The 27,095-nt window shown below is 53.6% G+C and overlaps 10 protein-coding genes across 10 annotated transcripts; 7 read left to right on the forward strand and 3 right to left on the reverse strand.

Annotated features, from left to right (window-relative positions):
* Window positions 1-1,196: 1,196 nt before the first annotated feature.
* On the forward strand, window positions 1,197-2,458 carry CH63R_03708 (uncharacterized protein; the record flags this gene model as incomplete). The annotated part of the gene is made up of 3 exons (XM_018298683.1): window positions 1,197-1,589; window positions 1,763-2,096; window positions 2,145-2,458. 3 exons carry the CDS (start codon window positions 1,197-1,199, stop codon window positions 2,456-2,458), a joined length of 1,041 nt encoding a protein of 346 aa, XP_018159929.1.
* Window positions 2,459-4,548: 2,090 nt separating this feature from the next.
* CH63R_03709 (methyltransferase domain-containing protein) lies at window positions 4,549-5,606 on the forward strand (the record flags this gene model as incomplete). Its single annotated transcript, XM_018298684.1, is given in 5 exon segments — window positions 4,549-4,604; window positions 4,696-4,738; window positions 4,850-4,882; window positions 5,071-5,205; window positions 5,214-5,606. Coding segments are annotated over 5 exon segments (660 nt in total).
* A 1,598-nt stretch (window positions 5,607-7,204) lies between these two features.
* Window positions 7,205-7,963, forward strand: CH63R_03710 (DJ-1/PfpI family protein; the record flags this gene model as incomplete). The annotated part of the gene is made up of 2 exons (XM_018298685.1): window positions 7,205-7,282; window positions 7,352-7,963. The coding sequence occupies 2 exons, from the start codon at window positions 7,205-7,207 to the stop codon at window positions 7,961-7,963; spliced, it is 690 nt and encodes a 229-aa protein (XP_018159931.1).
* A 2,545-nt stretch (window positions 7,964-10,508) lies between these two features.
* CH63R_03711 (Multidrug resistance protein fnx1) lies at window positions 10,509-12,408 on the reverse strand (the record flags this gene model as incomplete). The annotated part of the gene is made up of 8 exons (XM_018298686.1): window positions 10,509-10,566; window positions 10,634-10,699; window positions 10,760-11,129; window positions 11,179-11,378; window positions 11,459-11,634; window positions 11,729-11,978; window positions 12,039-12,172; window positions 12,229-12,408. 8 exons carry the CDS (start codon window positions 12,406-12,408, stop codon window positions 10,509-10,511), a joined length of 1,434 nt encoding a protein of 477 aa, XP_018159932.1.
* Window positions 12,409-13,579: 1,171 nt separating this feature from the next.
* On the forward strand, window positions 13,580-15,418 carry CH63R_03712 (Cysteine synthase K/M:Cysteine synthase B; the record flags this gene model as incomplete). The annotated part of the gene is made up of 5 exons (XM_018298687.1): window positions 13,580-13,965; window positions 14,041-14,164; window positions 14,224-14,314; window positions 14,370-14,791; window positions 14,843-15,418. 5 exons carry the CDS (start codon window positions 13,580-13,582, stop codon window positions 15,416-15,418), a joined length of 1,599 nt encoding a protein of 532 aa, XP_018159933.1.
* A 572-nt stretch (window positions 15,419-15,990) lies between these two features.
* Window positions 15,991-16,724, forward strand: CH63R_03713 (FAD dependent oxidoreductase; the record flags this gene model as incomplete). Its single annotated transcript, XM_018298688.1, has 2 exons — window positions 15,991-16,505; window positions 16,559-16,724. The coding sequence occupies 2 exons, from the start codon at window positions 15,991-15,993 to the stop codon at window positions 16,722-16,724; spliced, it is 681 nt and encodes a 226-aa protein (XP_018159934.1).
* Window positions 16,725-16,915: 191 nt separating this feature from the next.
* Window positions 16,916-17,935, reverse strand: CH63R_03714 (Aromatic aminotransferase; the record flags this gene model as incomplete). Its single annotated transcript, XM_018298689.1, has 1 exon — window positions 16,916-17,935. The coding sequence occupies one exon, from the start codon at window positions 17,933-17,935 to the stop codon at window positions 16,916-16,918; it is 1,020 nt and encodes a 339-aa protein (XP_018159935.1).
* A 770-nt stretch (window positions 17,936-18,705) lies between these two features.
* On the forward strand, window positions 18,706-19,694 carry CH63R_03715 (Short-chain dehydrogenase; the record flags this gene model as incomplete). Its single annotated transcript, XM_018298690.1, has 2 exons — window positions 18,706-19,215; window positions 19,272-19,694. 2 exons carry the CDS (start codon window positions 18,706-18,708, stop codon window positions 19,692-19,694), a joined length of 933 nt encoding a protein of 310 aa, XP_018159936.1.
* Window positions 19,695-22,255: 2,561 nt separating this feature from the next.
* On the forward strand, window positions 22,256-22,618 carry CH63R_03716 (EC8 protein; the record flags this gene model as incomplete). Its single annotated transcript, XM_018298691.1, has 1 exon — window positions 22,256-22,618. The coding sequence occupies one exon, from the start codon at window positions 22,256-22,258 to the stop codon at window positions 22,616-22,618; it is 363 nt and encodes a 120-aa protein (XP_018159937.1).
* Window positions 22,619-24,095: 1,477 nt separating this feature from the next.
* Window positions 24,096-25,856, reverse strand: CH63R_03717 (Hexose transporter; the record flags this gene model as incomplete). Its single annotated transcript, XM_018298692.1, has 4 exons — window positions 24,096-24,480; window positions 24,549-24,829; window positions 24,907-25,748; window positions 25,832-25,856. The coding sequence occupies 4 exons, from the start codon at window positions 25,854-25,856 to the stop codon at window positions 24,096-24,098; spliced, it is 1,533 nt and encodes a 510-aa protein (XP_018159938.1).
* Window positions 25,857-27,095: the final 1,239 nt, after the last annotated feature.

The following is a 27,095-nucleotide window of genomic DNA, read 5'->3' on the forward strand; positions in this document are numbered from 1 at the left end:
CACAGACCGGGTTCTGGAATTCAGAGTCGGGACGAAGACGGGTGATGTCCCCGTGTCAACTGGTGTGCCGGTGCTGAGGTTGAACATGATATGTGGGCGGTTGCTGCGATGCTTTGCAGATGGGAATTATAGTGGCCATCCTCCGCCACCCTCCGCCACGTGCAAAGGGAATTTAAGACTGAATGGTGGTTAACCGAGCTTATGAGGATAGCGAATGATAGTTGGGTCCAATGACAAAGTCCGCAACGGCTGTCAGAGCTTCTACAATCTTTGCTTGACTATGTGCCTGCCACCGGAGATGACCTTAAGTCCCCAGTAGGACACTACCCTGCGTAGCTATCTGACACAGCCTCCCTTGCAGAACCTTGATTAGAGATGAAAGGATTCTAGAATGCAACAAGGGCAATATCAGTATGTACTAGACTCTCTACCACTGAATATAGAGTGCGTTACATTGGCTGCTCCTGAAGGGCCAACCTAAATCCAACCTCCTGGCATACAGAATCGCCGCAAGGATCTAAGGCGTTAGCTGCTGCCTGCAATTAACAGCGTCGTTTTACAACAAGAATCAAAAACAGTTTTGAAATGAAAGTTTAGACTCGATCAGAAGTCTATAGAAAACCGCAAGCACCTTGCATTTTCCGAACACACTACCTTGCGCTTTATAGATATGCTGGAAGGAACATAGTGTATGGTGCAAAACAATATTGGATAGTAATATTCCAACGATAATCCTCAAGGTTGTTGTCATCTGTGTTGTTGTGTTTTCTGCAAAGGTTCTCTTTTATGTCAGGTGTACATAATTTATTGGCGGACCAACCAGGCCATAGGCAAACGTTGTTCACGGTACACAAAAGGAATTTCTTCCAGCCTTCTGAGCCTTCTAGCCCCTTGGCGTGGCCAATACCCCGACACTAAAGAAGGATTCTCACAGACACATATGTACGAAATCTCTCAAGGCTTCACGAATACTCTATACGAAGAAAGACAGAGAGATAATGGGACGAAAGAGAGGCATCAGTGCTGGACGAGAGCATGCAAGTAGCCATGGCCACCGGATTAAATACCTCCTCTTAGGAGCCAGAGAATCCCTCTCTTCCTGTTTATGGCCTCACCAAGCGACAGGTGCTATGGGTAACGTTCATTTCGACAAGAACGAAGCGCTTCCCCTTCTTTACTTCCATTTCTCATCCGGGATGGTCGGCAGAGTCGAGAAAATCGCCAATGACTACGAGTGGGATGCCTCCCAAATCTCCATCTCTCAGGTTGCCCACAGACACGCATCTGAAATACTGCCAGGAGACGTTTTCAGGAGATCAGCTTCCAGCATCGAGGACTTCATCTGCGGAATCAAGCCAATCTTCTGCTCTTCCATCACCCAACAGATCCGCTTGAACTTGGATAATTTCGACGCCGTTGCCGGAATCGAATGCACCGAGGCATTCCTGGGCAAAAAGACCATCGGAGATTGGCTGTTGCATATCATCACCGAGTTTCTCAAGCCCCTGACAGTCTCACTTAGTGCGTCGAGTTTCTCGAAATCCTCTTCGCCCGCCGTTGCTGTCACAAATCCCAACAAAGCCCCCTTGGTAAGTTTCTCACTGTCGTCTCTACTATACTCGTGTTATTCAAAGCGCCATCCATAGTGTCATCCATAGTGTCGTCCGCAGTGTCGTCCATATTATCGTCCATTGTGTCGTCCATATTGTCGTCCATATTGTCGTCCAAACTTTGTTCTGTTGCTAATTTACTAACGTACTAGGCAAACGCCCCAGTTGAGGATATATCTGACAAATTCAATGTTCCCATCGACCGAACCGTGCAACAAGTCATCCTCCGCGGCCGTACGGTTCTCGAAGCATGGACGACAACCCCGACGACTCGACAGCTGAGCATGATGAAAGAGGATCAAAAACGCTTGCACCATGACCCGGAGAACCTCAACCCAGCTTGGACCCCTCGACAGGCCGGCAGCAGCCCCGTGTACCACGGATCTATCGTCAGCAACCCGCATTGGGCGCTACAATTCACCAACAACCCGTTCGACGCTCTTGACGCTAGAACCAACGCCAACCAAATGGTGACCGACGCATTTGGTGTCATTTTCACCACCTTCAGTCCCTTGCGAGCGTTTCTTTAAACAGCTTTCCACAGCGTGATGCCCCGAGTGACGTCCGATGCCGCCGACATCCTCCAGACGCAAAACACTTGGATCAGTGGTGGAAAATCCTACCGCGGTGTTGTCCTGTTCAAGTTCAACTCGATACACCCTGCCCCGGTTGATCTCACCTCCTATGTCATCCCCGAGGGCAGAGAGGCCGAATGGGGAAACAGATCACTCCTTAGCGTCGGTATCTCGATAAACAAACAACGAGTCTGGGGTCACTACCGCGATATTCATGGCCAGAGTGGCGACGACTTCCCCGACGTGGTTCATGGCCTGGAGTATGGGCAATAGCTGACTGGACTTACACCTTGTCACACCAACATGTGGCGCACCATTTGGAGGGGCGGCACGGCCTCTAGCCACCTCACATCTCAACACGCCGCAACGTACGCCATCAGTTTTAAGCGTGGCCAATCTGTTGTCCCTCTGTCACCGGGGATCAAGTCTGCAAGAAGACCGGATGAGAGTAAAGACAAGAAACGGGACGAAGACAATGGACCGAAGGGAAAGTTGAGACGTCGGCTGAAGGACAGGGCCACTATGGTATTCAAGTACTTCTCAGAGGGAGATTCGATGAGCAACTGAAGTTATAGCATTTTTCACCCGTAGTCGGTTGGCCTGCATTCAAAAGAGCAGGTTCAGGCGATACTTCTGTCACATGGAAACCCTCGTATATCAGAGCTCTCCGGACGAGTCCCCTCACGTGCCATTTCACGTGGTCAGACGTATATAAGTAGACTGCATTTCATTCTCTTCACTTTATATAGAATAAGCATCTTTCTCCCATATTCTGCTACGCCTTACCGTGTGCTCTAACTCGTGACAACTCCAGCTCAAGATGGTTGTTTGTTGACGCTATGGAGGACACGAGTCGGCCATCACAAATCCACATGTTTTGCTTTTTTAATTATTAGCAAAGATCAAGTGTTGCGAGGAGCAAGCCGGAAACAAAAGGTGCGATTGGTTTTCTTCGCTAATGGCAGTAAGCGAGTGCGATGTGGCGTGCCCGTTGCCTCCTCCTTAGCATCTTTCTCCATTCCATTTGTGTGTAAGGGATTCCCAAAACCGATCATGATTCGTTATCTTGTTGTCGTTGTCGTCAGGTCAGACACGATCTTCAGTCCTGGCGCATCCGCTGCACTCATAGCCTCAATCCTTGGGCCGCAGCAGCAGGATTGATCAGCGTAGCATGGCCGAGCAAGGGAAGGGCGGGGCTGTTAGGGCCACCACTTTTGAGGTGCCTAAACCGTCTTAGTTCGTCCCGGCGATTGCTATTGGACAACGGCCGAGGACTTGGCTCTCGAATGCCTGATGCGAATCGCACTCGCACTCGCCTATCGGAAAGTGTGGATCCTCGAGCGGCCTCCGGCGCCGGGCGAGAATCTCCGATCTGCCGAGAGGTTCGGAGGGCTCGCCATCGAGGATACTAAAGGACCAGTTTCGTTCATCGGCAATATGCCATACCCGCTCAGGTCTTTCGGTTTCCTACGTTGTCGACAGGCAAAAATTCGTCATCCTCTTTGTAGATACAACTCCTAAACGACATGGCACGCCAATTTCAGTACCGCGACGGCGTGGCCATCGCCCAAATCGTCTTCTTCTTCCTGTTTCTCTGCTTCGGCGTCCTCTTCCGCATTCAAAAGAAGATGGGCTGGTTCGGGATCCTATTCATATCGACGATACGGATAGTCGGTGCCGGCTGCATGCTGGGCACCATTACCAACAGTTCCAGGGCTGTCTGGGCCACCATCTTCGTCTGCGAGTCCCTGGGGCTCGTCCTTCTCACTTTTGTCTTGATCGATTTCCTGAAGAGAGTGTGAGTCCATCGCCGGGGCCAACTTTCTTGATCGTGTTTCCAGCTAACACATGGCTTGTCAGAAACTCCTTCGTTCAAGTTTTGACGCAGTGGCACTTCCGCATCCCCGAGCTCATCTGCTGGGCTGGGCTGGCCATCTCGATAGCCGACTACGCCCTCATAAGCAAAAGGACGGAAAACGCAATGGCGCCCGGGTCGTTGACCAAAGCCGGCGTGGGCCTCTTCGCGGCGCTCTACTTCTGGGCGGTACTGCTTTTCGTATACCTGGCGCAGAAGTGGAAGCAGGTTCCTCGTTCCGAAACCCGTTCCCTGATCGGCTTCGCCGCTTGTTTCCCGTTCATGGTCGTCCGGATATCCTACACGATAGCCTACGTCAGCACGGGCGAGAAGAGATTCAGCGCCGTCACCGGTGACACGACGACGTACCTGTTCATGACAGCGTTGATGGAGTTTGCCATCCTGACTTGTGTGATATGGACTATATGGGGGCTGGATAGGCTTGGAGGAGGGCTGGAAGATTCAACGAGAAAAGAGGGCAGCGAGATGGATGTCCTGGTCGATTCAAATGGACAGAGAGCCCGGAGTTCAAATTCATGACGAGAGAGTCGAGCATCAGGCCCAGTCAGTGACGACTTGGTAGCCCCAAAGAACGGGAAGCAATCTTGCAAGCAGGTTTATCATACGCGCCCAATGTGACTAACAAAACAAGCAGCGAAGAGCAACACAATTTCTTGATTCAAGGTGAAATCGGGGTTGTACTTGTGATTGAATTGCAAGTTCACATCCGCTGCACTCGACGAACTGAAAGCTTTGCAGGCAACCCCTGTGGCTTTGAGCATTGATACTGAATTCAGTGACGCCGATAGGGCATCGTCCTCGGCCTCGGTGGCGTCGACAGTGTACGTGTTTGTGGAGGAGTTTGGAAGGACTTACCACAAGCGCATGGAAGGCGTTGAGTCGGAACATAGGAAATCAGGCCCCGTACTGACTGCTGGCGACCTGCTTCAGAATACTTGCTCCAGAATGATGAGGTGTATGACGCCGCAAAGGCAAGTCTACCAGATGCCGATGACTGACATCCCTTCAGAAAGAACGGAGCCGACTGGACCTACAGCAACCAATCGCCCTCCGCATCTTCGACAACGAACCCGGCCGGGCCTCCGTTTCCAAGCCGCATCGCGTGCTCGACATCGGAACTGGCATGGGCATCCGCGCTACCGATGTTCGCAGACAGGAACCCGGAGTCGGAAGTTCTGGGCACTTGACCTCAGCCTAATACAGCCCGAGTACGTGCCGACCAACTGCCGCTTCGAGATCGAGGATGCCGAGGACAAACGGGCCGTTGAGCAACAGTTGAGGAAGTTTGCCATGCCCTCGTCCCACCTGGGCCCGGGGCAGGAGCTAGAAGATGCCGGACGCGATGCAGACAACGGACAAGCCCGAGAGGGTGCAGGGCATCACGAGGAAGATCTTCACGCGGGTGCTGGGCTGGTCGCGCGAGGGAACGGAGCTGTTGTTCGTGGAGGTGAGGAAGGACATGGCGGACAGGAACATTCAGGCGTTCATCACAATGTGATTCTCCCTCGCCGCGGCGGCGTCGTTTGGATTGATAAGCTGGGCTGATGAATCTCGAATGAAGCGTGTCTGTCTGGAGGCCGAAGTCCCGGGAGACGGGGATTGTCGGTCTCTTCGTTCGGCGATTGAGATTTGAGCATATCCCGTACATGCCCTCGCGGAATACGCAACGTCCGCACACTGCGATAGGTGCGCATCTCGGCTTTGAAATCAAAACGCCAAGTACTGATGGAATTGTCCTCCCCGGACGGCAAGGAGAGTCTTGACATACCAGATTCTGCATGTCGGCGTCGGCCTTTTTTCAAGCAGCCAAAACCCGCGATCGGGGCGGATGAGTAATTTAAGATGGTGTTTGTCCCGTCGTGACAGCTGTCATCCAAGCCTTTTCAGGGGTTGAAGCGCATGCAGACATGATTCGTGTCTTTTTCTCGTCTCATGTTTAGAGTTGAAGAAGAGTGCATGGAAGTTGTCATCATGAAGAGACACTTCGCGAGAAGTCATATGCGAACATCACCACGCAGGGCACGCAAGGCGCGCGGCCCACGCGAACCGCGGCATCATGGCGCTTTGGAGCTTGGGTTGTGGGATCGAGCCGAGGCCAATGGGCTGAATATCCACTCTCAATGTTTCTATCCGCGGCCGGAGAAGCCGGCATTGTCCGTAGCGACCCAGTGAGATTCATGCCCAGTTGACCGATGGGATGGGGGAGCTTGCGCCGGAAAAGGCAACAAAGCCGGCTCTCCCTCTCTGTCTCAGCCTCTTTCTCTCTCTCTCCCTCTCTCTCTCCATCCCTCTCTCTCGTCTCAACAAAAGACACGATCATCGGCGTTATGACGATATGACCCATCGGGCATAAGGCGTGGCTCTCGTACCTATCGTCCCAAGTTGGAAAACTCCCCAGGATAGGGCGAGTTTCGAGGAGAGACCATCTTGTTCACCCCCACTCGCTGTCGCCGATTCACCCACTCGGCGTCATCCTCCCGCAACCAAGCCCCGGACCCCTGGACCCTCCAGATGCTGCTTCTGGCAAGGCATGGAAGCAGCTGGAGAGTTTAATCGTCCGCATGCTTTGTCAAACCCAGCCAAAGGGGGACTGTCGAAGGGGGAACTGTGGAGTTTGCTCTTGGTGTTGAAGAAATTTTGGCGGGGCTCCCACGTCAACGCAGATTGAGCGAGTCAAACCACAGAGGACCCGCCACATGTCAGGTCAAGATTACTAACTGGGCTTCTGGGCCAGAACCACATGGGCGTGACGTCAAGAAGGGCTGGCCAATGGGTTGCGGGAAGCTGTCTTTGCTGCTGTGCTGCTGTTGTTTTCCGCACTCCATTCCGCACCCCGCTCTGCCCCCTTACTCAGGCAAAGAAAGATGCTTGATTCTGATGGTGGGGTAGCTGTCAGGGCGTTCCATGAATCCATGATGACCGAACCATCTATGTAGCTATGATGGGGTTGTTTCCTCGAGAGCGCAGAGTACAAAAGACCTCGACACCCCGCGGTACGACTTGAACAGCCGACTTTCGAAGCAAGACAATCAACACTACCACACAAATCGATACCCAAGATACCCCCAAACGATCTACCATCCATCCAACTTTCAACCTTTTTCCCCTTTCGAAAAAAAAAAAACACCCCACCAAATCACAAAATGGCCCCTAAGGTTCTCGTCGTTCTCACCTCTGTCGACAAGACTGAGAAGTCTGGCAAGCCTATCGGCTGGTACCTTGTAGGTTAAAGTCCTTTTGTTTTTATCACCGCTCCCCGCCATTGCTGATACTGACCCCGAAACTTCTAGCCCGAGCTCGCCCACCCCTACGATGTCCTCAAGGAGGCCGGCGTCGAGATGACCTTCGCCTCCCCCAAGGGCGGCGTCGCGCCCCTCGACCAGGCCTCGGTCGAGATGTTCAGCAGCGACCCCTCCTCCAAGAACTTCCTCGAGAACCACAAGGAAATCTGGGAGAACACCGAGCCGCTGTCCAAGTTCGTCGGCCGCGCCTCCGAGTTCGACGCCATCTTCTACCCCGGCGGCCACGGCCCCATGTACGACCTCGCCTTCGACGCCGACTCGCACAAGCTCATCGCCGACTTCGTCGCCCAGAACAAGCCCGTCGCCTCCGTCTGCCACGGCCCCGCCGCCATCGTCAACGCAAAGACCGCCGACGGCGAGTACCTCGTCAAGGGCAAGACCGTCACCGGCTTCTCCAACACCGAGGAGGACCAGTCCGGCTACACCGCCGAGATGAACTTCTTGCTCGAGGAGCGCCTCAAGCAGAACGGCGGCAAGTACGTGCTCGCCGACGCCCCCTGGGGCGAGAAGGTCGTCACCGACGGCGTCGTCATCACCGGCCAGAACCCTGCTTCTGCCCACGGCGTCGGCAAGGCCATCGTCAAGGCTCTTGGCCTGTAAGGAATGAGTGTATGAATTAATGACGGATCGGGTTATGATTGGTAGTTGATTATACCACAAAATCAAAGCGTTTTATTTACCTAAAAAACTCCTATATGAATCATGGTCTTTTGACTCGTTGTGACCTTGAAATGTGTGCCCGTCGGCATCTTAACGTCCCTCTTAACTGAACCAAGCCAGTTGAATTGTTCAGCGCATCGTCTTGTCAAAAACATGTTTAGACATGACAAGCCCAGTCATTGTCTTGAAATCAACATTCTGCTTTACATACAGCCATGCTACCCGAACCGAAAGCACCGTTTATGAAGATTCATGGCTGGCGTCGTCCCTCTTTTCCCGAGCATCCTCCTTCAACTTCGCATCGTCAGGTCTGCTCAGCTCTACTTGAGGCATCATGAAAAATGCCACAAAAAAGGCCACTGCGGCAAGTCCCGACATGACAAGGAAAATTATTCGGAATGCTCTCCTGTATCCTGGTAGGATCGCGGCTCGCAACCTATCTGCCTCCGTCGGCGAGAGCGTGGAGAGAACATGTTGAGGGTTCGCAAGCAGCTTCCGCGAGTCTTCGTCGTCCAACCCAAGAGTTGCTATAAGTCAGACTACCCACTTTTCGGCACCCCCCCCATTTCGGCACCCCAAAAATGCCTCAAATGCCTCATCACCAGAACATACCCCTCAACTTTCAACATCAACAACATTTTCTATACTTATGCGAATAACCTCATTTTTTCCTCAGAGCTTCTTTTCAACCTTATGGGCCAGTATACCGAAGATGAAGTCAATCAGGCCCTTGACGCAATAACCAACGGCATGCCCATTAAGAGGGCTGGTCAGGTGTATGGCATCCCAAGATCAACACTTCAGTATCGGATTAAGGGCACTCAACCAAGGTCAATTGCCTTTTCTGACCTGCAGAGACTTTCTGTTAGTCAGGAGGCTAAACTGGCTGAATGGGTTCGCATTCAGCATGCCCTTGGTGTTGCCCCAACCCATCTGCAAGTGAGGCTATTCGCAGAAAGGATCCTCCATGCCATGGGGGATACAGAGCCTATAGGAAAAGGCTGGATCCAAGCCTTCTTGAAGAGGAATCCATCAGTCAAGGTCCAGAGAAGTCGCCCTATCGATTCTAGGCGTGTTAATGGGGCATCTACTGAGGTCATCAGGGACTGGTTCAAACTACTCGCCATACCAGAGATCACCAGCATCAAACCAGCTAATAGATACAACATGGATGAGACTGGTATCCTTGAGGGCCAGGGATCTAATGGGCTGGTGCTGGGCATGTCTGAGACGAAGTCTGTACGTAAGAAACAGCCTGGATCAAGGGCATGGGTATCCATCATCGAATGCATCTCTGCCCTGGGCCATGTTCTGAATCCCCTCGTTATCTATAAGGGCAAGGCAGTCCAGCAGCAGTGGTTTCCTCTAGACCTTGGCCCTTATGAAGGATGGCAATTCACTGCAACGGAGAATGGATGGACTTCAGATGCCACTGCAGTTGAATGGCTGCAGAAGGTCTTCATCCCTCAGACTCTTCCTCAGGGCAAGGAGGTCAGGCTGCTGATCATGGATGGACATGGGAGTCATACAACGACTGACTTTATGTGGTTATGCTATATAAACAACATCCATCTATTGTTCTTACCGCCACATACCTCCCATGTCCTCCAGCCACTTGATCAGTCAGTCTTCAGCCCTGTCAAGGCAGCCTATAGGAAGGAGCTTGGATACCTTGGTCAGTGGAATGATTCAACTGTTGTAGGCAAGAGGAACTTTATAGGCTGTTATCAGAAGGCTCGTACTGCAGGTATGACGATGCAGAACATTAGAAGTGGTTGGAAATGGACAGGGTTATGGCCTGTCTCTATGGCGAAGCCTCTGATGAGCTCCCTACTGCTCCCATCAACACCAGCAGCATCAGGATCATCTGATCAGGTCAGCAAAGGGCAGTCTGGAGGCAAGGAAGCTGAAGGATGGGTATCTGCGTCATCTGCAGTGGCATGGTCGACGCCAAGGAAGATGAAGGATCTAGCTGGGCAGTTGAAGCTATTCACAGAGCTGGAGAATGATGCCTTTACTCAACGCCTTCTATTCAGGAAGGTAAAAAAAGGCTTCAGCGAGCAGGCATATGAGCTGGCAAATACCCAGCAGAAACTGGAGCTTCTGCAGGCCCAAGTCACCAATACTGCAGTAAGGAAAAGAAGGGCAGTCCAGCTGGATCCTAACACTAAGTTCGCCAACATCAAAGACATCCAGCAGGCGCAACTTAAGGCTGGGGAAAAAGAGGATGATGCAGCCGAATCCAGCGACTCTGAATACCCTAGTGAAGCTGAAAGCTGTATTGTTGTTGCATCTAGAAGAAGTCAATGATTAATTGAAGTCGACGAGTATGATGGGAATAGCTTCATTTTTGGGGTGCCGAAATGGGGGGGGTGCCGAAAAGTGGGTAGTCTGACTTACTGCCCGCGAGAATGTTGTTGCTGTTGGTCTACGGTCAGTTCTGTTTTGCGATAAGAAAACAACAACGGCAGGAACAGCATGCAACCTACATGAGCGTGCCGGAAATCGCAAGGCCAATGGTGCTTCCAAAGTTCCGTATGAAGCTATGTGGGTGGTTAGTATAAAGCTAAAGTCATTGAGAGAGAGAGAGGCGGCTGGGAGTTCCCTTACTTGCGGAAAGATGTAACCACGGCCATGTCTCTTCGGCTCACCCCGGCTTGAATCGCTATCAAGGCCCTGAGGAAGATGTCAGTACTCGAAAATTCATGCCAGCAAGCACGAATGAATGATACTTACGGCTGAAGTGTGTTTCCAACCCCAGCACCCACGAGCAATGAGTAACCCACCTGTTTGCCCACGCTGGAGCTCTCGTCAAGAGTCGACAACAGGCCGACGCCAACAGCCCACATTACCCAGCCCAACAAGATGCACTCTCGGTAGCGCCCGACCTTATGCACCACCAGTCCAGATAACGTGCTGAACAAAGTTTGGGTCAGGGTAATGGGAAGCAGCATTGCGCCGGCCTTGGTTGCCGAGTACCCGTAGGCGAGTTGGTAGAAGGCGGGGATGTAATAGACTTGAACGACGAAGTTCCATCCGTTGATTGCCATGGTGATGCAGGCACCGTTCACAATCTTGGACTTGAAAATGTGTACTAACAGCAACCCTGTCAGTCTGTGATCTCATCGCGGGAGGTGTATGCTGATGCGACTGACATGGAACCAGCGGAAACCTGGCGCCTTTCCACTGCCATAAGACGAAGCCTGCGCACACAAAGAACCCAACAACGAGGGTGGCAATGACGTGAGCCGAGTTCCAAGGGTGATCTCCGCCGCCCCAAGTCAACCCCAGCATAAGCACAGTAGTTCCCGCAAGGGCAAGGAAACTTCCGACGAAGTCAACGGCCTTCAGCTTGCTGTGCGCGCACATGAATGTCAGCTGCCACTTGCATGCGTGACGTTGGGATCTGGCGAGCTTCATCATGGCCGTACTTACACTCTCCAGTTCCCTTCGACCTTCCTAAGCGGCATAAAAAAGACGACGCAGAGCGTGCAAAGAAGCGTGAGTGGCATGTTCAGGCGGAAAATCCATCTCCACGAGTCCCGAGACTGCGAGGCCAGCGCACCACCAACAACAGGCCCGATGCCATTTGCTATGGCGACAACTGCACCCTAAGAAGACTGTTAATCGGGAACATTGGCAAGAAATTTGGACGGAAGGCGACCCAGAAGCCCTTCTTGAGAGGCAGACGGGTAGAGTACTTACCAATATACCCTGGTACTTGCCCCTTTCCCTGAGCGGCACGACATCACTCACAATCATCTGTGCGACGGTCATGAGCCCGCCCCCTCCGATACCCGTCCAGGCTCGGAAGATGATCAGCTGGGTACCCGAGTTTGCGACTGAAGAGGCCAGAGATCCGGTGAAGAAGACCGCCAAACCAATGAGAAGAATCACTTTACGCGACCAGATGTCCGATAGCCGTCCATAGAGAAGCTGGCCTACCGTGGATGTTCTGTTCGTGTATTGTTAGGCTGGCCGTCGTGAGAAACCTTCTTCTCTTCCCCAAGCTTACATGAAATATCCGCTGGCAATCCAAGCCGTTTGGTTGCTGGCGTTGAGGGCGTTCCCAATGATGTTCAAGCTAGCTGCCAATGTGGTCTGGTCCATGAGAGCAACGAGGTCCACGCTTGCGCAAGCCAGAAATATCTGGCGTTTTGTTCAGTCAATGACGGTTGTTCTTCCAAACCCAGTCCAGAGCTTACCGTGACGATTGTTCGAGGGCGGACATAATTGGTCTGCTCGTTGAACCCGTGCGTGGATTTCACATCCTCGGAGCTGTCGACCGCCTCTGAACCCATCCTCTGATGACTTTGAACCGGCGTCGACATATTTGGAGACGACTGTGTGAGTATCCCACTCACTGAATTATCCTTCGTGGTCATGTCGAACAAGTACAAAGGTTGTCAGTCATCTAAGAGATCCAAAGAGGGAATGATCTCAGCCTGTCTACTCTCTAGCTCAAAAGAAGCGAGAAAAAGGGGCAAGCAAAAAGGGAGCTCGCTCGGAGACCGAATGTCACCCATCAGGGTGCATGGCGACATCAGCAACTAAGGGTCTTAAGTCGCATGGGCTCTTTTCTAGGCTCTCAAGGCCCTGACGTCTGGGTCAGAACTGCCGAAGGCCAAATGCGTGTGTTCTTGCTCCGATGTCACGATCATCGCGAGGAACGGTGGGTTCGCACCCTTGTCTGAACTCCTGATGAGCTGGATCCATCCTGACAGGGATAGGGATGAGAGCGAGAACCCTTGTGGATTGGCTGAATTGCTCCCGCGAAACATGCTCAACCGTGGAAACGAGCTCAAATCAACTCCCCAAAACTTCGCAATCGAGCTCTTCTTATATGTAGTCCGGATTCCACTCGTTTCCCCTCGTTTAACACGGCATCTTTGAGCCGAGTTTCCCAACTATGATTGATTGATACCTGCGGGTTTTGTTCACTGTCCGAAGAGTGATCGGCGGCCATCTGTAACCCCTTCCCCCTGACACGACGAAGTATGTCTCGCAAGGTATCAATCAAACGGTCGTCATCTTGCACCGCGGGTGACCTTGATGACTCGTGTGACGATCAGAGAATGTCTACTGCAACTCTTCACCATGTCTGCATGGGCTTCGCATTAGCCTGGGACATCACACCAATCACTCAATGAGGCTTTGGCAGGAAAGTGGGAGAGAGCGAAGCAGAGGTTCTACGAGAAACTGCTGATTGGTCAAAAAGCACGCATTTCTCGTCCAAGGAGATGGTTTGCGGATGTTACAGCAGAGTCGTATTCAAAAAGGATGACCCATGGCTGCGGATATCAACGGTGTACATCACCACTACGGATGTGCTATTTCCTGGAGCCCACATGCCGTCGAATCACGAAATGAGTTGTTTCGCAAGCCCTTTGAAGTGGCATCTCAAAGCTTGTCTCGTCTAGTGCCTGCTCTCAGGTATATAATGGCAAAGTTCCATCAGTTGGACAGTATATATCTATCCTAGGGTTCGGGATAGACTACACTTTCATTGTGTTCAGCAAACTCTCCAAACCTACTTAGGGTGTCACCATTGCAATCATGGCCGAACCGAACCATCTCAACGTCTACACCGGACCAAACTCCGTCAAAAACTACTTCGATCCTGATACCGCTCCTCCGCTGCCCCTCGTCGAAATACCAGACTGTCTCAACCCTTATCGCAAACATGGCGTCCGGGTCTACGCCAAGATGATGTCGATGCACCCCGCCAACAACGTCAAGGCAATGCCGGCTCTCAACCTGCTTCAGAACGGTGTCGTTCCCGGAAAGACCAAAACGGTTGTCGAATACAGCTCTGGTTCAACCGTCATCTCCATGTCCTTGGCATCTCGGGTCTACCATGACGTACCGGATGTCCGCGCCTACCTCAGCAACAAGACGAGTCAGGCCAAGTTGAAGTTGATGCAATTCTTCGGTTTGGACATGTAAGACACCTTGAAACGTTGCCTTTTCCCAACCGGTGTCGTGCTTAGTAGACTAATTCGCTGTCAACCCCTCAGTACCTTGTTTGGCGGACCGTCTCAACCTGAACCGCTGGACCAGAGAGGCGGCATCTACGCCGCGAAAAACATGGGCAGCGACAAAGGAGCCGCCCTCAACCCGAACCAATATGAGAATGACGATGTAAGTGATCCGCAATGTACCCTCCAAGCTGGGCAGGGTTGACGAAGCGTCCCTCGCAGAACTGGAAGTCACATGTGAGGTGGACCGGGCCCCAGATCTTCAAGCAACTGCCCCAGATCACGCTCATCTGTGCCGGTATGGGCACTTCCGGTGAGCTTGTGTCCATCGACCATCTACCACGAAGTCCATCTAACACGGAAAACAGGAACCCTCACTGGCCTAGGAACTTACTTCAAGAGCGCCAAGCCCTCGGTTTACAGGCTGGGCGTCTGCACCGCACCCGGCGACCGCGTTCCTGGACCGCGCTCGTATGCACTGCTCCAACCGGTCGAGTTCCCTTGGAGAGCTGCCGTCGACCACGTTGAGCACGTCGGGTCTCACGAGTCTTATGCACTCTCGTTGGAACTCTGCAGACAGGGACTCATCGCCGGCCCGTCGTCCGGATTCAACCTACAAGGCCTTTACCAGTTCCTGGACAAGCGCCTCGAGGCCGGGAATCTGAAGGAGCTTGCTGACGAAGCTGGTGAGGTACACTGTGTCTTCATCTGCTGCGACTTGCCGTACCAGTACATCGACGAGTACTTTGCGAAGTTGGGACCGGAGCACTTCCCTGCCATTCATAACGAGGTATGCATGCTCTTCTAATCTCCACCATGGGTGATACTGACATCTTCACAGAACCTCCAAAAGGTTGACCTCCATCGCTACGATGAAGCGTGGGAGAAGGACCCGGCAGAAATCTTCCTGCAGATCCCGCACACAAGCATCGTCCGTACCGAGGATGTCCAGTTGCCCAGCACGCCAAGATACATCGACACCAGCAGTGCCTCCCTCATTCCCCGTCTTCCAAATGTGGCCATAATTGACCTGCGAAAACCGGAAGATTTCCAGACACATCACATCCCCGGGTCCGAAAACATCCCCGTTGTGGATTCGAGTGATTGGAAGCCCTTTTCGGATGCCAAGATTCTGGAGAAGGTGTGGCTCAAACTGGAGGCCACCCTCGATCCGAAGACCGAGACGGGAAAGATCCTGGAAGAGTACCGACAGAAACCGATTGTTGTTCTGTGCTACGACGGCGACAGCTCCCGAGTCGCAACAAGCGTCCTGCGTGCCCGGGGGTTTGAGGCCGACAGCGTCAGGGGAGGCTTCCGGGCGTTGAGAGACTTCCAGCGTACTCCCGAGGCCTCCTTCACTATGGTACCAAAGAGCTTGGCTGTCGCTTCAAGTGTGGAAGAACTGGTTGGTCACTAGAGTTGTCAAGGCCAGTTCAGAATTCTCATGGGCCGGATGGATGACGAGAGTAATAACGACGATATGAGAGAAGATTGAATGAAGCTTCGGGTCCGAAAAGTCCAGCTGCGTGAATGTCTTTGTAACACGTGAAAATGGGTGTTCTTGAGATGATTGGTATGAAACTCTCCGAGAGCCCAAGCCACCCATTGTGTAGAGACATTCATCTTCAGTATGATGGATTGACGTCAGAGTTGCCTAATCGGAAGGAACATCAACATGCGCAAATGATCGAGTCAATGAATCATTTCGATGCTCAATGCGAAATAGATGGGATGTGCTGCGCTTTGTTCACCTTTTTCTCGAAGTCGACGGCGTCATGACTGGAGACATACGGCTGCTTTAGGGCGATTTCCCTCCACGCCATTGCTCTTGTTTTTTTTAGAACTGTTTAAATACCTCGAATACAGCAATGCAGATTTGTGAAAACACCATTAACATTGTAACCGCCTTTGAGAAAGCCCAACGAAATTCTCTTACTTCAAGTTCTCACCCAAAGTCCATATCCTCTGCCTTTCCACATATCCCTGAAGATGTCTGCGGAACCACTTCACGTGAACTTCCCTGGCAAAACCTCCGCCACACCAGGCGAGGAATTTGAGGTCCGCCAGACATCCGCATCGGAGGATTACCACCCCGACCCGTCGAAATCCTTGCCTCTCTCACCGGCCCGTCAGAAACTCATTGACGATATCATTGCCCTGTACTCGATGAAGCCTACCGTCGAGAGGGTAAAGCGGTACACGGCCGACTGCGTGTACGACGACCAGTTCGTTTACGCCAATGACCGGTACAAGATGGCTGGCCAATGGTTCGCGCTGCCGAAGCTCTTCAACGCCAGCGTGAACGAGGGCTACCAGATTGTCAAGAACGACCGCGACCTGATCCAGTTCAAGAACGAGCAGAGCTGGACATTCAAGCTGATCCCCAAGACCGCGACGATCAACGCGCTCGTCAGCCTCAGTCTGGACCCAGGGACCGTGGATAGCGATTTCATTCAGGTCAAGTACCACAAGGACCAGGCCAACGACAAAGACTACAGCCACGAGTGAGTTGAATTCGGCAACCGAACATGTTGTTAAAGTGATTAACAATTGCTAGGGGCGTCGGTTTTTCGTTCAAGAAGTGGCAGGCCGACAACGTTGCCAAGCACATGGATAGTAAGGAGGTGGAGGCTTTCGTTGCGGACAAGGACGCCAGCAAGAACGACGTGAAGAAGTACGGTAGTGGGAAAGCCGAAGGTGATGCGCCAATGAAGAGCTTCTGATCTGGGTGAAGTGTAGCGAGGTCTGGACATCAACCTTTTTGACATCAAAATCTTTGGGAGACAGTACACAGGCATCGAGTTTGTTACATCAGAGTCCTCGAAATGTGAAAACGTCTTTCAACGTCAAGGTGTGTTTGGGGGAAAATCTGCCGACACCCTGTGAAGCTGAACAACTCAACCATGTCGGCCAATCAATCCCATGGTCCGGGAGGTAACATTGAGAACCTGACCCTGGATCGCGCAAAGTAACCCATTGCCTTCTGTTTCTGGTTCTCATCCAGCGTACTCGCGCCGCATTTGACTGATTCCAGTCGTGGGAAATCAGTTTTGCAGCTTCTCGCCACCTCTCCCAGCGCCTCCAAAAGCCCTTCCCGATTCTTCCGTTCTATGGTCGTGATCTCAACGTCGCGAATCGAAATCGGGAACAATTCTACCAGCGCAGTGGGTCGTAGAGTGCCGCCCAGCGGGTCGATGAGATACTCCAAGTCAAGCTTGAGCACTTCCAGCTGCCCCAGTTCCTTCAAGGTCTGGAGCATTTGAGTCTCATCGTAATCGTCGTGTTGGAGATATTCGGTTCTGTCCAGCATGCTAAGTTCGAGGTATCTTAGCCGAGGCGTGTGGCTGACGATTGCGTCCTGCATTTCACGAGGCGAGGCCGGCTCCTCGTACGAGACCATCACGTCACCAAGTTGGTAGCTCATCCATTCCAGTCTGGGACACTGCCCCATCAACAACGCAAAATCTTCTGCGTCCAACCTGCTCTGCATGACCCTGAGCCGTCGGAGGTTCGCCAGGTTCAGAGTGAGCCCGGCGCCGTCCATGGCGAAAACGCTCAGAGACGTCACGTTCGGCGTTGCGGAGAAGACGTTATTCAGATCCTGCAAATTGAAGCCGAACTCCGTGTCGTGATGCGAGATAAGCACACTCTTCACGTTCGGGAGTGTATCGACGTCAGGGAAGAGCACATCATCGCGATCGCCGTAAGGGGAGAGCATGCAGAGCTCTTCGACGCCGGTGCACCTGCTCAGGATGAGACTCGAGAATAGGGTAGTCGAGTCGGGCTCTGTTTGTGTGATGGGCAGGCCAAGCTGGACTCCAAAATCCCGGCAGAGTTGGGTTTCCTCAGCGGAAAAGTCTTCGACGTAGAACACTTCCTCCCCAATGTGAAAACACTTGACATATTGGGCAAGCTCCAGTCGGCCTTGGAACATTGTTCGCACAAAGGGAAAGAGATTATGTCTGCTGTACCGCGGGAAATGGTACAATAGTGGCGTCGCAATGGCGTTGAGCAACTTGTTAGTCTTGCAGAGATGCGCCAACGCAGTGCGCCTCACGAGGTCAAGTGAGCCGACGGAACATGCGTTGTTGCAAAAGCGGCCCCAGGACTCCTCTGGCCGGGTTGGAGGACTCGGGTGACAATGAGGGCAGAGAAGCTCGACAACATCTTGTATAATTGAGACTGGGAGTCGGAGGAGAGGGAACATTGCGTTGGTCGTTGGACAGCTGTAGTGTGTGGAACAGATGAAACATCGAGAGGTGAGGTGAAGTGCGTGAGATTGATGGAGTAAGACAGCGACCAACTGGTTTTAACAAGGCTGGGTGGCTCTCAGGCAGCAGTCCAGATCAGGAAGGTGTTGAGTCTGAATGATTTGTAGCCTAAATCACATTGTCTATTCAGCTCAGCACAACCTTTGTTCGTACCTAGATCAGATTAACACCTACTTACCTACCTTGGTACCTTAGGTCGAGGGTATACGAATACGGACGAGGTTGTAGCGCTGTGCAGCAGCCTGTTGGGTGGGTGCTGAGTCACCAGTTAGCGCTGGAGGCACGTGACTCCACAGCGACATTAGCCTAGCTACCTAGGGAGGGGCATTATCTAATTACCTACTTCCATAGTTACAAACCTGGACTCACGATCCCGCAACTGAGAGAAACTCCTGAACACCACCCACGTCTGAACTCGAAAGGAGCACCAAAGATGGGGTACAACGTCGTTCGCTTGGTACTAGCGGCCCTGGCTGTTCTCGTCGTCCAACGGAAACTGGGAGCGCAGGGACGCAGAAGAGATAAACGCATCACGCGCGATCACGAGCGCGTCCTCATCCTCGGCGCCTCCAGCGGCGTCGGCCGGGCTGTCGCGAAACGATATGCAGCTCGTGGGGCGCTCGTCTGCGTCGTCGCTCGACGTGCCGACGAAATCGCCAACTTGGCCAAGGAGTGCGGGGAGAAGTGTATCTGGCACGTTGCGGATTTCAGCAAGGTCGACGACCTGGTTGGCCTGAGGTCCCGACTCGACGAGGAGTGGCAGGGCCTGGACACCCTGCACATCTGCGCCGGCGTATCGGCCCTGCAGCCCGTAATGGCTCTCACCGGAATCAAGTCCGCCAATGAGGATGCAGATGCTGCGGGGATCCAAAGGGCTGTCGACATCGCCGGACGTGCTGTCGCGGGCAACTTCAATGGACCGCTGACCTCTGCTCTGACATTCGTAAAGACCGCCTCACGTTTGCCGCGGGGGTTTCCGTATCACTGACAAGATTGCAGATCCCCATGTTGACGAGGACGTCCAAATCACCATCGATCCTGCTCGTTTCCTCGGTGGCAGCGGTCATCCCGGCGCCCACCAGAGCCCTGTACGCGGCGACCAAAGCCTCCTCGTTGTTGCTATTCCAGGCTTTGGCCATTGAGCACCCCAAGATTGCATTCACCCACGTCCTCCCCGCCACCATTGAAGGGAACTTCCGGGCATCCGCAGTGGACTCCGGCCCCGTTAGGGAGGACGACCCAAACAAGCACGGATTAAAGGTTGGATACGTTGCTGAGAGGTGTATCAGTTCGGTCGACGGTGGTGTCACGGGAAACGTTCTGTTGCCCAAGTTTCCATACGCTGTTGCGCAGTATCTGTATCTGTTGTGGCCTTCTTTTATTGAGGGCCGGGCACGTAAGAAGTACAACTTCGAGGCATAGGCTCGCCTCGATGCCAGCAACAGTAAGAGTTGCATTACCATCAAACCAACGCCGTGGGAGATCCCCCTCTGTATGCCTACTTGCGCGCCTTAATGAGAAACTTAATTGACGAGTACTTGGCAGTATGGTAGGCAGCAAGATGACCAGATCCGCCCTTGTCGAAACACTCACTGGCTGCAGCGAATTCTGAAAACGTGAGCAATAACTATTGATACTGTGCAGATGTACTGCTGCGGCGGCAAGTGTCGCTGCACCGCCACGTTCTACCTGGCATGGATGGATGTTGACTTTTTGCCTGTAGACACAATATGCTTATACACCATTTAATGCTGCAGAGCGAATATATGGGCCCCGGAAACTTGAGGAGGCTTGGCGGGAAAGCTTGCGGACGCTTGTTGAGGCTTGGAAATGCAAATGAAAGGCTTGCGTGGTCAACGTTCAGAGGCAGTGGATAACAGCCAAAGTCGAGACACATCTAGATTCCGTTTCTGGACCAGAATCACGTAGAAATACGTAGTAGTTGCGGGTTCGTTCGGCGCTCTTTCACGGACTCATGAGTGGCGGTCCGTACAAGAAAGGGCCCCCTGACCCTGACCAAGAAATCGGAAAGCTTAAGTCGGCCCAGGCCCAAGTGGCGGAGTTGCCAAAAGGCATGGCAAGGATACTACGGACTCGAACACGGGGCCTGTGGGGGTTAACGCTTAATAGATTTGGGGCCGAACCCGGGAGCGGGCATTGGCCAAGCTTATTCTACTGACAGTGGGACGCGTACTTGTACATTGTACAGGTACATGTACGTGGGAGCTGGAACTCTGCTCTGCTTGTTGACTGTGAAGCATAAACTGCTAGTTTGGCAGAACCCTGAGATAAAAGTTCGGATTCGACATCTACCTGTCCAGCAAACCCTCTTTGACGAGCAACCGCATGGTACTTAAAAGTGGGTGGCAGGGTTGGAGCGATCTTTCTTGTGGTCGTGAAATCGGCATCGATGGTCTCCAGCCAGGGCCTCTGTCTCGCTACTCGGCCAAGACCCAGGAGTGGAAGCTGCGGCGTGTCTCCCAACCCTGACCAGAAAGAAGCATGGCATTGGTGGAACCTTGGGTAGCAGCGCTATCGTATGTTGCCCTGCGAGGCGAGTCAGACGCCGACGCCATGCGTTTGTTTCTTGCGGCTGACAGGCAACCGGTGGTGGGAGACCGCACTTTGGGCCTCCAGGCGGACCGCACTCGATGATCGACGGCTTCCCGCACTTCCCGCACTCTCCTACGTGCCGTTCTGTCGGATCTGCCGGTAAAATGACTCGGTATCGCTCTCATGTCCCGGGGGAAAAAAAAGGTTATCCTCACGGCGTCGTCGGGTTAAATGTCCGCGCAACACGCCGCATCGACCTCTCTAGGCCCGGACGATCACCTTTAAGCTTCTGGGGCTATGCGGGTCGGGCATGGAGACCATGTGAAGACTAATGCGGGCGCATTTTCGGAATCGGCCTGCCTCGTAATATGCCCTCTGTTGTGCTTCTGAGGTGACTAGAAAAACATTGGGACACTCACTCTCTGGACCGACAACCCCCGCCTCGTTTTCTCTCTCGTCACGTCCCCTTCTCTCCCCCCCTCTTTGGGGCGCGTGCAGTCGACAAGACATGCCAGCCCTGGATGCCAGCCCTGGACATCCCAAGCCCCAAGTAAGTTTAGTTTCCCGTCCTGTCGGCGGACGTCATGCGCGGTCGTTGACCGACAATCTGTCTGAGTCGTGATCCGCATGGGACGAGGAGGGGGGGTGAGGGGGCTGTACATCGTACACTTTTTTTTGGACCACGAGCCGTCGGCCTCTTGTGCAGATCGGATTACAAAAAAAAAAGGAAGAAGGAAAGCTTAACCTTCTCGCGAGCATTGATGCATTCGTGGCGGAGCTGGGAGGAAGGCAGTCGAGGGACTTCCCAGGGCGGGCTTCATCCGAACTTGCTACTGGCAGACGGGCGTTTTATGAACGTCAAAATGCCTGAGCGGACGGACACACACACACACACCGAGCGTCCTACCGGCCGGTAGGCGGCGGTGGCCCAAAGAAGTTGCGAGTGCCCCCCCCCCCCCCCCCCCCCTCCCCCTCAAGGGCGTAGTGGACCGGAAACTTTCGTGGTCGTTCTCGCAAAACTTGCAAGCGGCGGAGAAGCTCGTTTTGTACGCCGACAACAGGCAGGCGAGATCGTGATGCTATTATTGCCAACCCCTGGCAGCGGTCAGCGTAAGCCGAAGTCTGTCGGCCAGATTCTCTGGCAGTGCATGATGGCGGCGAACGTTCTTTCGTAGTGCAAAAGGCTAAATGGGGTGGAGGGTTTTTGTAGATTGATTTGTCGAGAGGCTGATTTTGAACTTGAGCTCTACGGGTTATAAAAGGGGACGGTGAACTTCACTTCTGAACAGATATTCTCTCATGCTCTGAACAGCAGGTAGCAGTCAGCAGGACAAACAAGATCATCTCACCACACCCGCTACAACCACTCCCGCACCACCTATATTCGTCTCTCAGACTCCTCAAGAGTTTCTCTCGACTCCCAATTCACAATGGTTTCTTTCAAGAGCCTCCTCGTCGCCACCCTCGTCTCCAGCGTCGTGGCGACGCCACTCAAGAGCAATACCTCCGACCTGCTTGTCAAGACCGTCGACAAAGTCCCTGAGATCGAGGCGCGGGACAAGGCCAACTTCTACCCCGGCTTGCCGCTTCCCGCAGCCGCAAAGGATACGACCAAAGTCAGGACCAGCTCCGCGGATAGGGACTGCAGCTCGGCCGAAAAGGACAGGCTCGACGCGGAGATCCAGAACAGGTACGCGTTGAAGGACCGTCTCGATGCCGAGATCAAGAGACGCGAGGACATGAAGGATGAGCTGGATAGGGAGATCCGCACCAGGCAGAGAGTGCCCAACTAAAGGGGGAAAAGAGTCCTGAAGTTCATGGGGCGACGCATTAGATGCTGGATTTGGAACGAAAGTGTTGCTTATGGCAAGCCCAAGGGACGTGGTTTTTTGGATTTTTTTTTCCCTTTCTTTTTTTCTATTTTGGGACAACGGAAAGATTGGCGCGGCTCCACAGTACAGCGATTGGGAATTTATATACACCAGATATCGGGTTGAATTTAAGTAATCACTTTTCTCAGAATACCAAGAGCTAGGAAACGTCGATCTTATTCAAATACACGTGTAGACTTCAGTTGTGTCACAGCTATATCTGATGAGATACCTATCTATCAAAGCACATTCATATTGTAGCCAACATTTTAGCTCTTCTTTTGGGGAAATGATGGTTATAAGATTTTTGAACCCCCCCCCCCTCCCCCCGGGGAAAATACAGCCCAAGACGACATTCATCACATTTTCATCACCTATAACGGCATGGACCTGCAAAACATATAGGCGGAGAAAACATTATTCTGAACAATCGTCAGGACTCGTTATCTAATCCTACAACTATCTCACACGCCAGCCCCCGTCCCGGAGGCAATCCTTCACTCCTGCTTGCTGGCAGCGCCCTCCTGCTTCATCCCGTCGCACCCGAACGCCTTGCCCGCAACCTCCTCGACCTTGCCGTACCCCTGAGTCGAGGGGTCGCGCTGTTGGCTCGCGGCCTTGAGTGCCGACGCCGCGTGCGCCTTGTCCTGCTCGCCGGACGACGTCCAGGCGTGGGAGCCCGTGACGTTACCGATGGCGGCCTTGCGTGGAGGGGGGATGTTTCGTCAGTTACAGGCCACAAAACCAACTCTGGGACAGCTTGCGTCGGGGGCTCGGGAATGGATTAGAAAACTCACCTCGGCGACGCCCTTGACGTACTCGGCGTGACCGGCGACGAGGCCGGGTTGCTGTTGTTGGTTGTTTGTGTTTTGGGAGGCCATTGTGAACGGGCTTGGTATTTGTTGAAGGGATTAGTGATGAGGACTGAAAGTGATTTGATGTAGATGATGTGTTGGTTCCTAGCTGGCGAGGCAATACTGGTATCGGTCGGTGGTTTTTCTTTAAAAGGACGTTGTAGTGATGGTACATGGGTACAGTGGCTGGCTGTGTTTCCCATGACGTCAACGACGAGCGACGTCATTATTCGCTGGCGGCGTCACATGATTCTCCCGCCAGCACGTACGATGTAAGACGCTCGACGACTGCAGTCACAGCCGAGAGCGGTGTTCGGAACCAAGGCGCGCACACACGGAGTGGGCCGTTCATCTCTAGTAACACATATACGGCAGTGCATGTTCAATCGGATTAAACCTCTGTGGTGACGTATCACAGAGATACAAGCAGAAGGGGCAACATGCGACATTATTCATATTAATTGGCAGTAAGGAGGAGAGGCATAGGGGGTATCGCTACGTCGGGATAACAATCCATTGCTCGCAGTCATATCATTTGCAAACATTTAAACTTCCACCTGGTCGACGTGAGTGGCGTTGAAACCATTCTTCTTGCTCTCGGCAGCGGCAACACGGTCCTCAAAGCGCACACCGGCGCTCCTGGTGCGCCAGGCGGGGACGTTGGAGTCGAACAGGGCGTCAATCTCCTCGAGAGTCTTGCCGGAGGTCTCGGGATAGGTGAAGAAGATGTGCACCGTCATGGCGGCGCAGAAGGTGCCGAAGATCATGTACGTCTTCCACTGGATGTTTGTGAAGGCGGGCGGGACGAAGAAGGCAAGGGCGAGGTTGAAAGCCCAGTTGCAGGCGGCGGCGAAACCAACCCCGGTGGCGCGGTACTTGAGGGGGAACACCTCTGAGGCATAGATCCAGCCGATAGGGGCCCAGGTGAGGCTGCAGCGTGTTAGCGGTGGGATCCAGTAGAACGGTAACCGTGGGAAGGGGGGGACAGTGGTACTCACCCGTAGACACCAACAAAGATGTAGCAAAGGGCAATAACTCCCTGGGCCGGGGCGCCAGAGATGGCCCATTTCAGGTTCTCATCGCCGTCCACTTCGTCGACAGGGTTGCCGTGGACCTTCATAACGGCACCGGTGGTGAAGTGGATGATGCAGCAGATGATAGCACCGCCGATGAGGAGAGGACGACGACCGAGGCGGTCGATGATGGGCAGAATAGCGCCGGTCGTAACCAGGAAGATGACGTATTGGATGATGGACGAGGTCAGGGCAGTATTGCCAGTCTGTGAAATTTGTGTCAGCTGTGCGTGTTGTTGATTGAAGGGGGAGGGGCCATTGTGCATCATAGGTGGCGACTCACCATGCCAGCCATGTTGAAGATATAGATGAGGTAGTACAACATGACGTTCCCCCCGAGAAGCTGCTGCCAGACCTGGACACTACATCCAGCCAGGGTGCGCTTCCAAACGCGAGGACCAAAGAGACCCAGGACACCAATGTGTTTGGACTCGGCGGCAATGCGGGCGGCGTCCTTGACCTCGTCGAGCTCGGCGAGTACAACGGGCGCCTCGCGATCACCGCCGGCATGCAAATGGGCGAGGACCTCATGGCACTCCTCCCAGCGGTCTTTCTGGGCCAGCCAACGGGGAGACTCGGGGAAGAAGAAGAGAGCAACGCCAAGGATGAGACCGGGGATGCCCTGGACGCCCCAGGCGATGCGGAAAGCTTTGGGGCTGTCGATGGTGACGACACAGGCGTACGAGATGAGGTACATGATCAGGATGCCCCATTCGATGGACCATTGCTGGATGCCGACGATGCGGCCGCGGATTCGGGAAGGGGCCAGCTCGGCGAGGTAGACGCAGCACTGCGAACTGGTGATACCGATGGCGAGACCACTAACAACTCGGCCGGCGATGAGGTGGCCGACGTTCTGGGAAGAGCACTGGAGTACGGCACCGATGATCCAGATGACGGAGGCGAGCTTGAGGGCGCCGCGGCGGCCCCACCAGTCGGCAATGAAACCTGCGACTAGAGCGCCGACGAGAGAGCCACCAGACATGGAGGCCGTGATACCTCCCTGCAAAGTGGAGCTCGGGAAGCCGAAGTATTCCTTGTAGGAGTCGGCACCGATCCAGGCACTCATGGAACTGATGTCGAAGCCGAAAAGCATACCGCCAATGGTGCCAATGGCGGCGAGCGCTGGACGAGACTGATCAGCACGCAGACACCGGGGCAAGAGGGCAGGGGAGTGGCGGCGAGTGAGCCAAGACCGGGGTGCATACCGTAGATGTTGTAGATGCGATACATAATGGGCGAAGACGAAAATTCTGGCAGAAGCAGATGAACTGAGGCCGGATCGACGACGTGAGAGAGGAACCCGGACAGGGTGAAGGGGGAGGCCAACGATTATATACAACAATGCAACCGTCAGCGTAGCAGAACGCAACACACGGGAAACCGACAACTAGCACCGAGGCGAGCCTTGGAAGGAAGAAGATACACAAGGCGACTCCACCCACGCTTGGTTTGTTCCAACAACTAGGTAGGGAAGCGGAGTGGAAAGCATATGTCGCGGCGTCGTCGAAGGAGGGCATTTAGGCGTGGCCCGACGCGCGAAAAGCAAGGCTACATGTATCGGCAGACGGCGATGAAGCCATATCAGCCTTGAAAGGCTGCAAATGACCTGCGGTGGTTGTCGTCTCGTGTTAAGCGCACGTATGAGAGGGCAAGGAAGCCGGCGAGTCTGGGGCCGGCGACGTCATATCCGGGTGAGGAAGCCAAGGAAGGGCATTGGTGTTTTAGTGTCGGTCCAGGGGAGAGCAAGCCGTGGAGATGTCAGTGTGTGGTGTGTCGTTCCAAGCCCGGGATGGCATGGGATGATGGAGCCATGTGCGTACATATTGGTTGGCCTGACGCCAGGGGGAGCGGAGGAACAAAGACAGAAAAGACAGACGCCCGGGGATTGAGAGGGAGGAGGAGGGAAATTACGGGGCCAACCGCCGAGAGACGCCGTGGGCCACTCGGCCGTGGGCCGTGAGGGGAAAACCCGGGATGACAAGGGGGGGCAAGAAGGGGTGAAGGGGGGAGGATTTGGGGAAAATTGGGGGTGGACAAGACATGACTACAGGCAACGAGTTTGTTGTCCGGGGAGGTGGAAGGCAAAGAGGAAGGGACACAGGAAGGAAAAGGGAGGAAAAGGGAGGAGCAGCGGGCGGCCTCTGCGGCAAAGAACATAGCCGACCCAGTCATGATTCCGGTGCAAGTAGAAAAGAATCGGCTCGCATTGGCTTCCTGCCATAGTTTCTAGGCATGTTCTTGGTAAACTCTTAGTACGGATACTGTCCAGAGTACTATTTACGTACAGATACAGAATATTTGGTTGTTCGTTGGAGACAGCAGTCCAGGCGCCAAGCCAAGACAGAAGGGGGGGAGGTAAAGTGGATCCTTAGCATTGTTGGTGCCTCGGGCAGATATTGGATTACTCTGAGAAAGATCTACGTCACGGCTAGCCCGAAGAGGGAAGGCATGGTCCGTAAGTGGGTACTC

Source organism: Colletotrichum higginsianum, chromosome 3 (genome assembly GCF_001672515.1).
Source record: "Colletotrichum higginsianum IMI 349063 chromosome 3, whole genome shotgun sequence".
Classification (NCBI taxonomy): Eukaryota; Fungi; Ascomycota; class Sordariomycetes; order Glomerellales; family Glomerellaceae; genus Colletotrichum; species Colletotrichum higginsianum.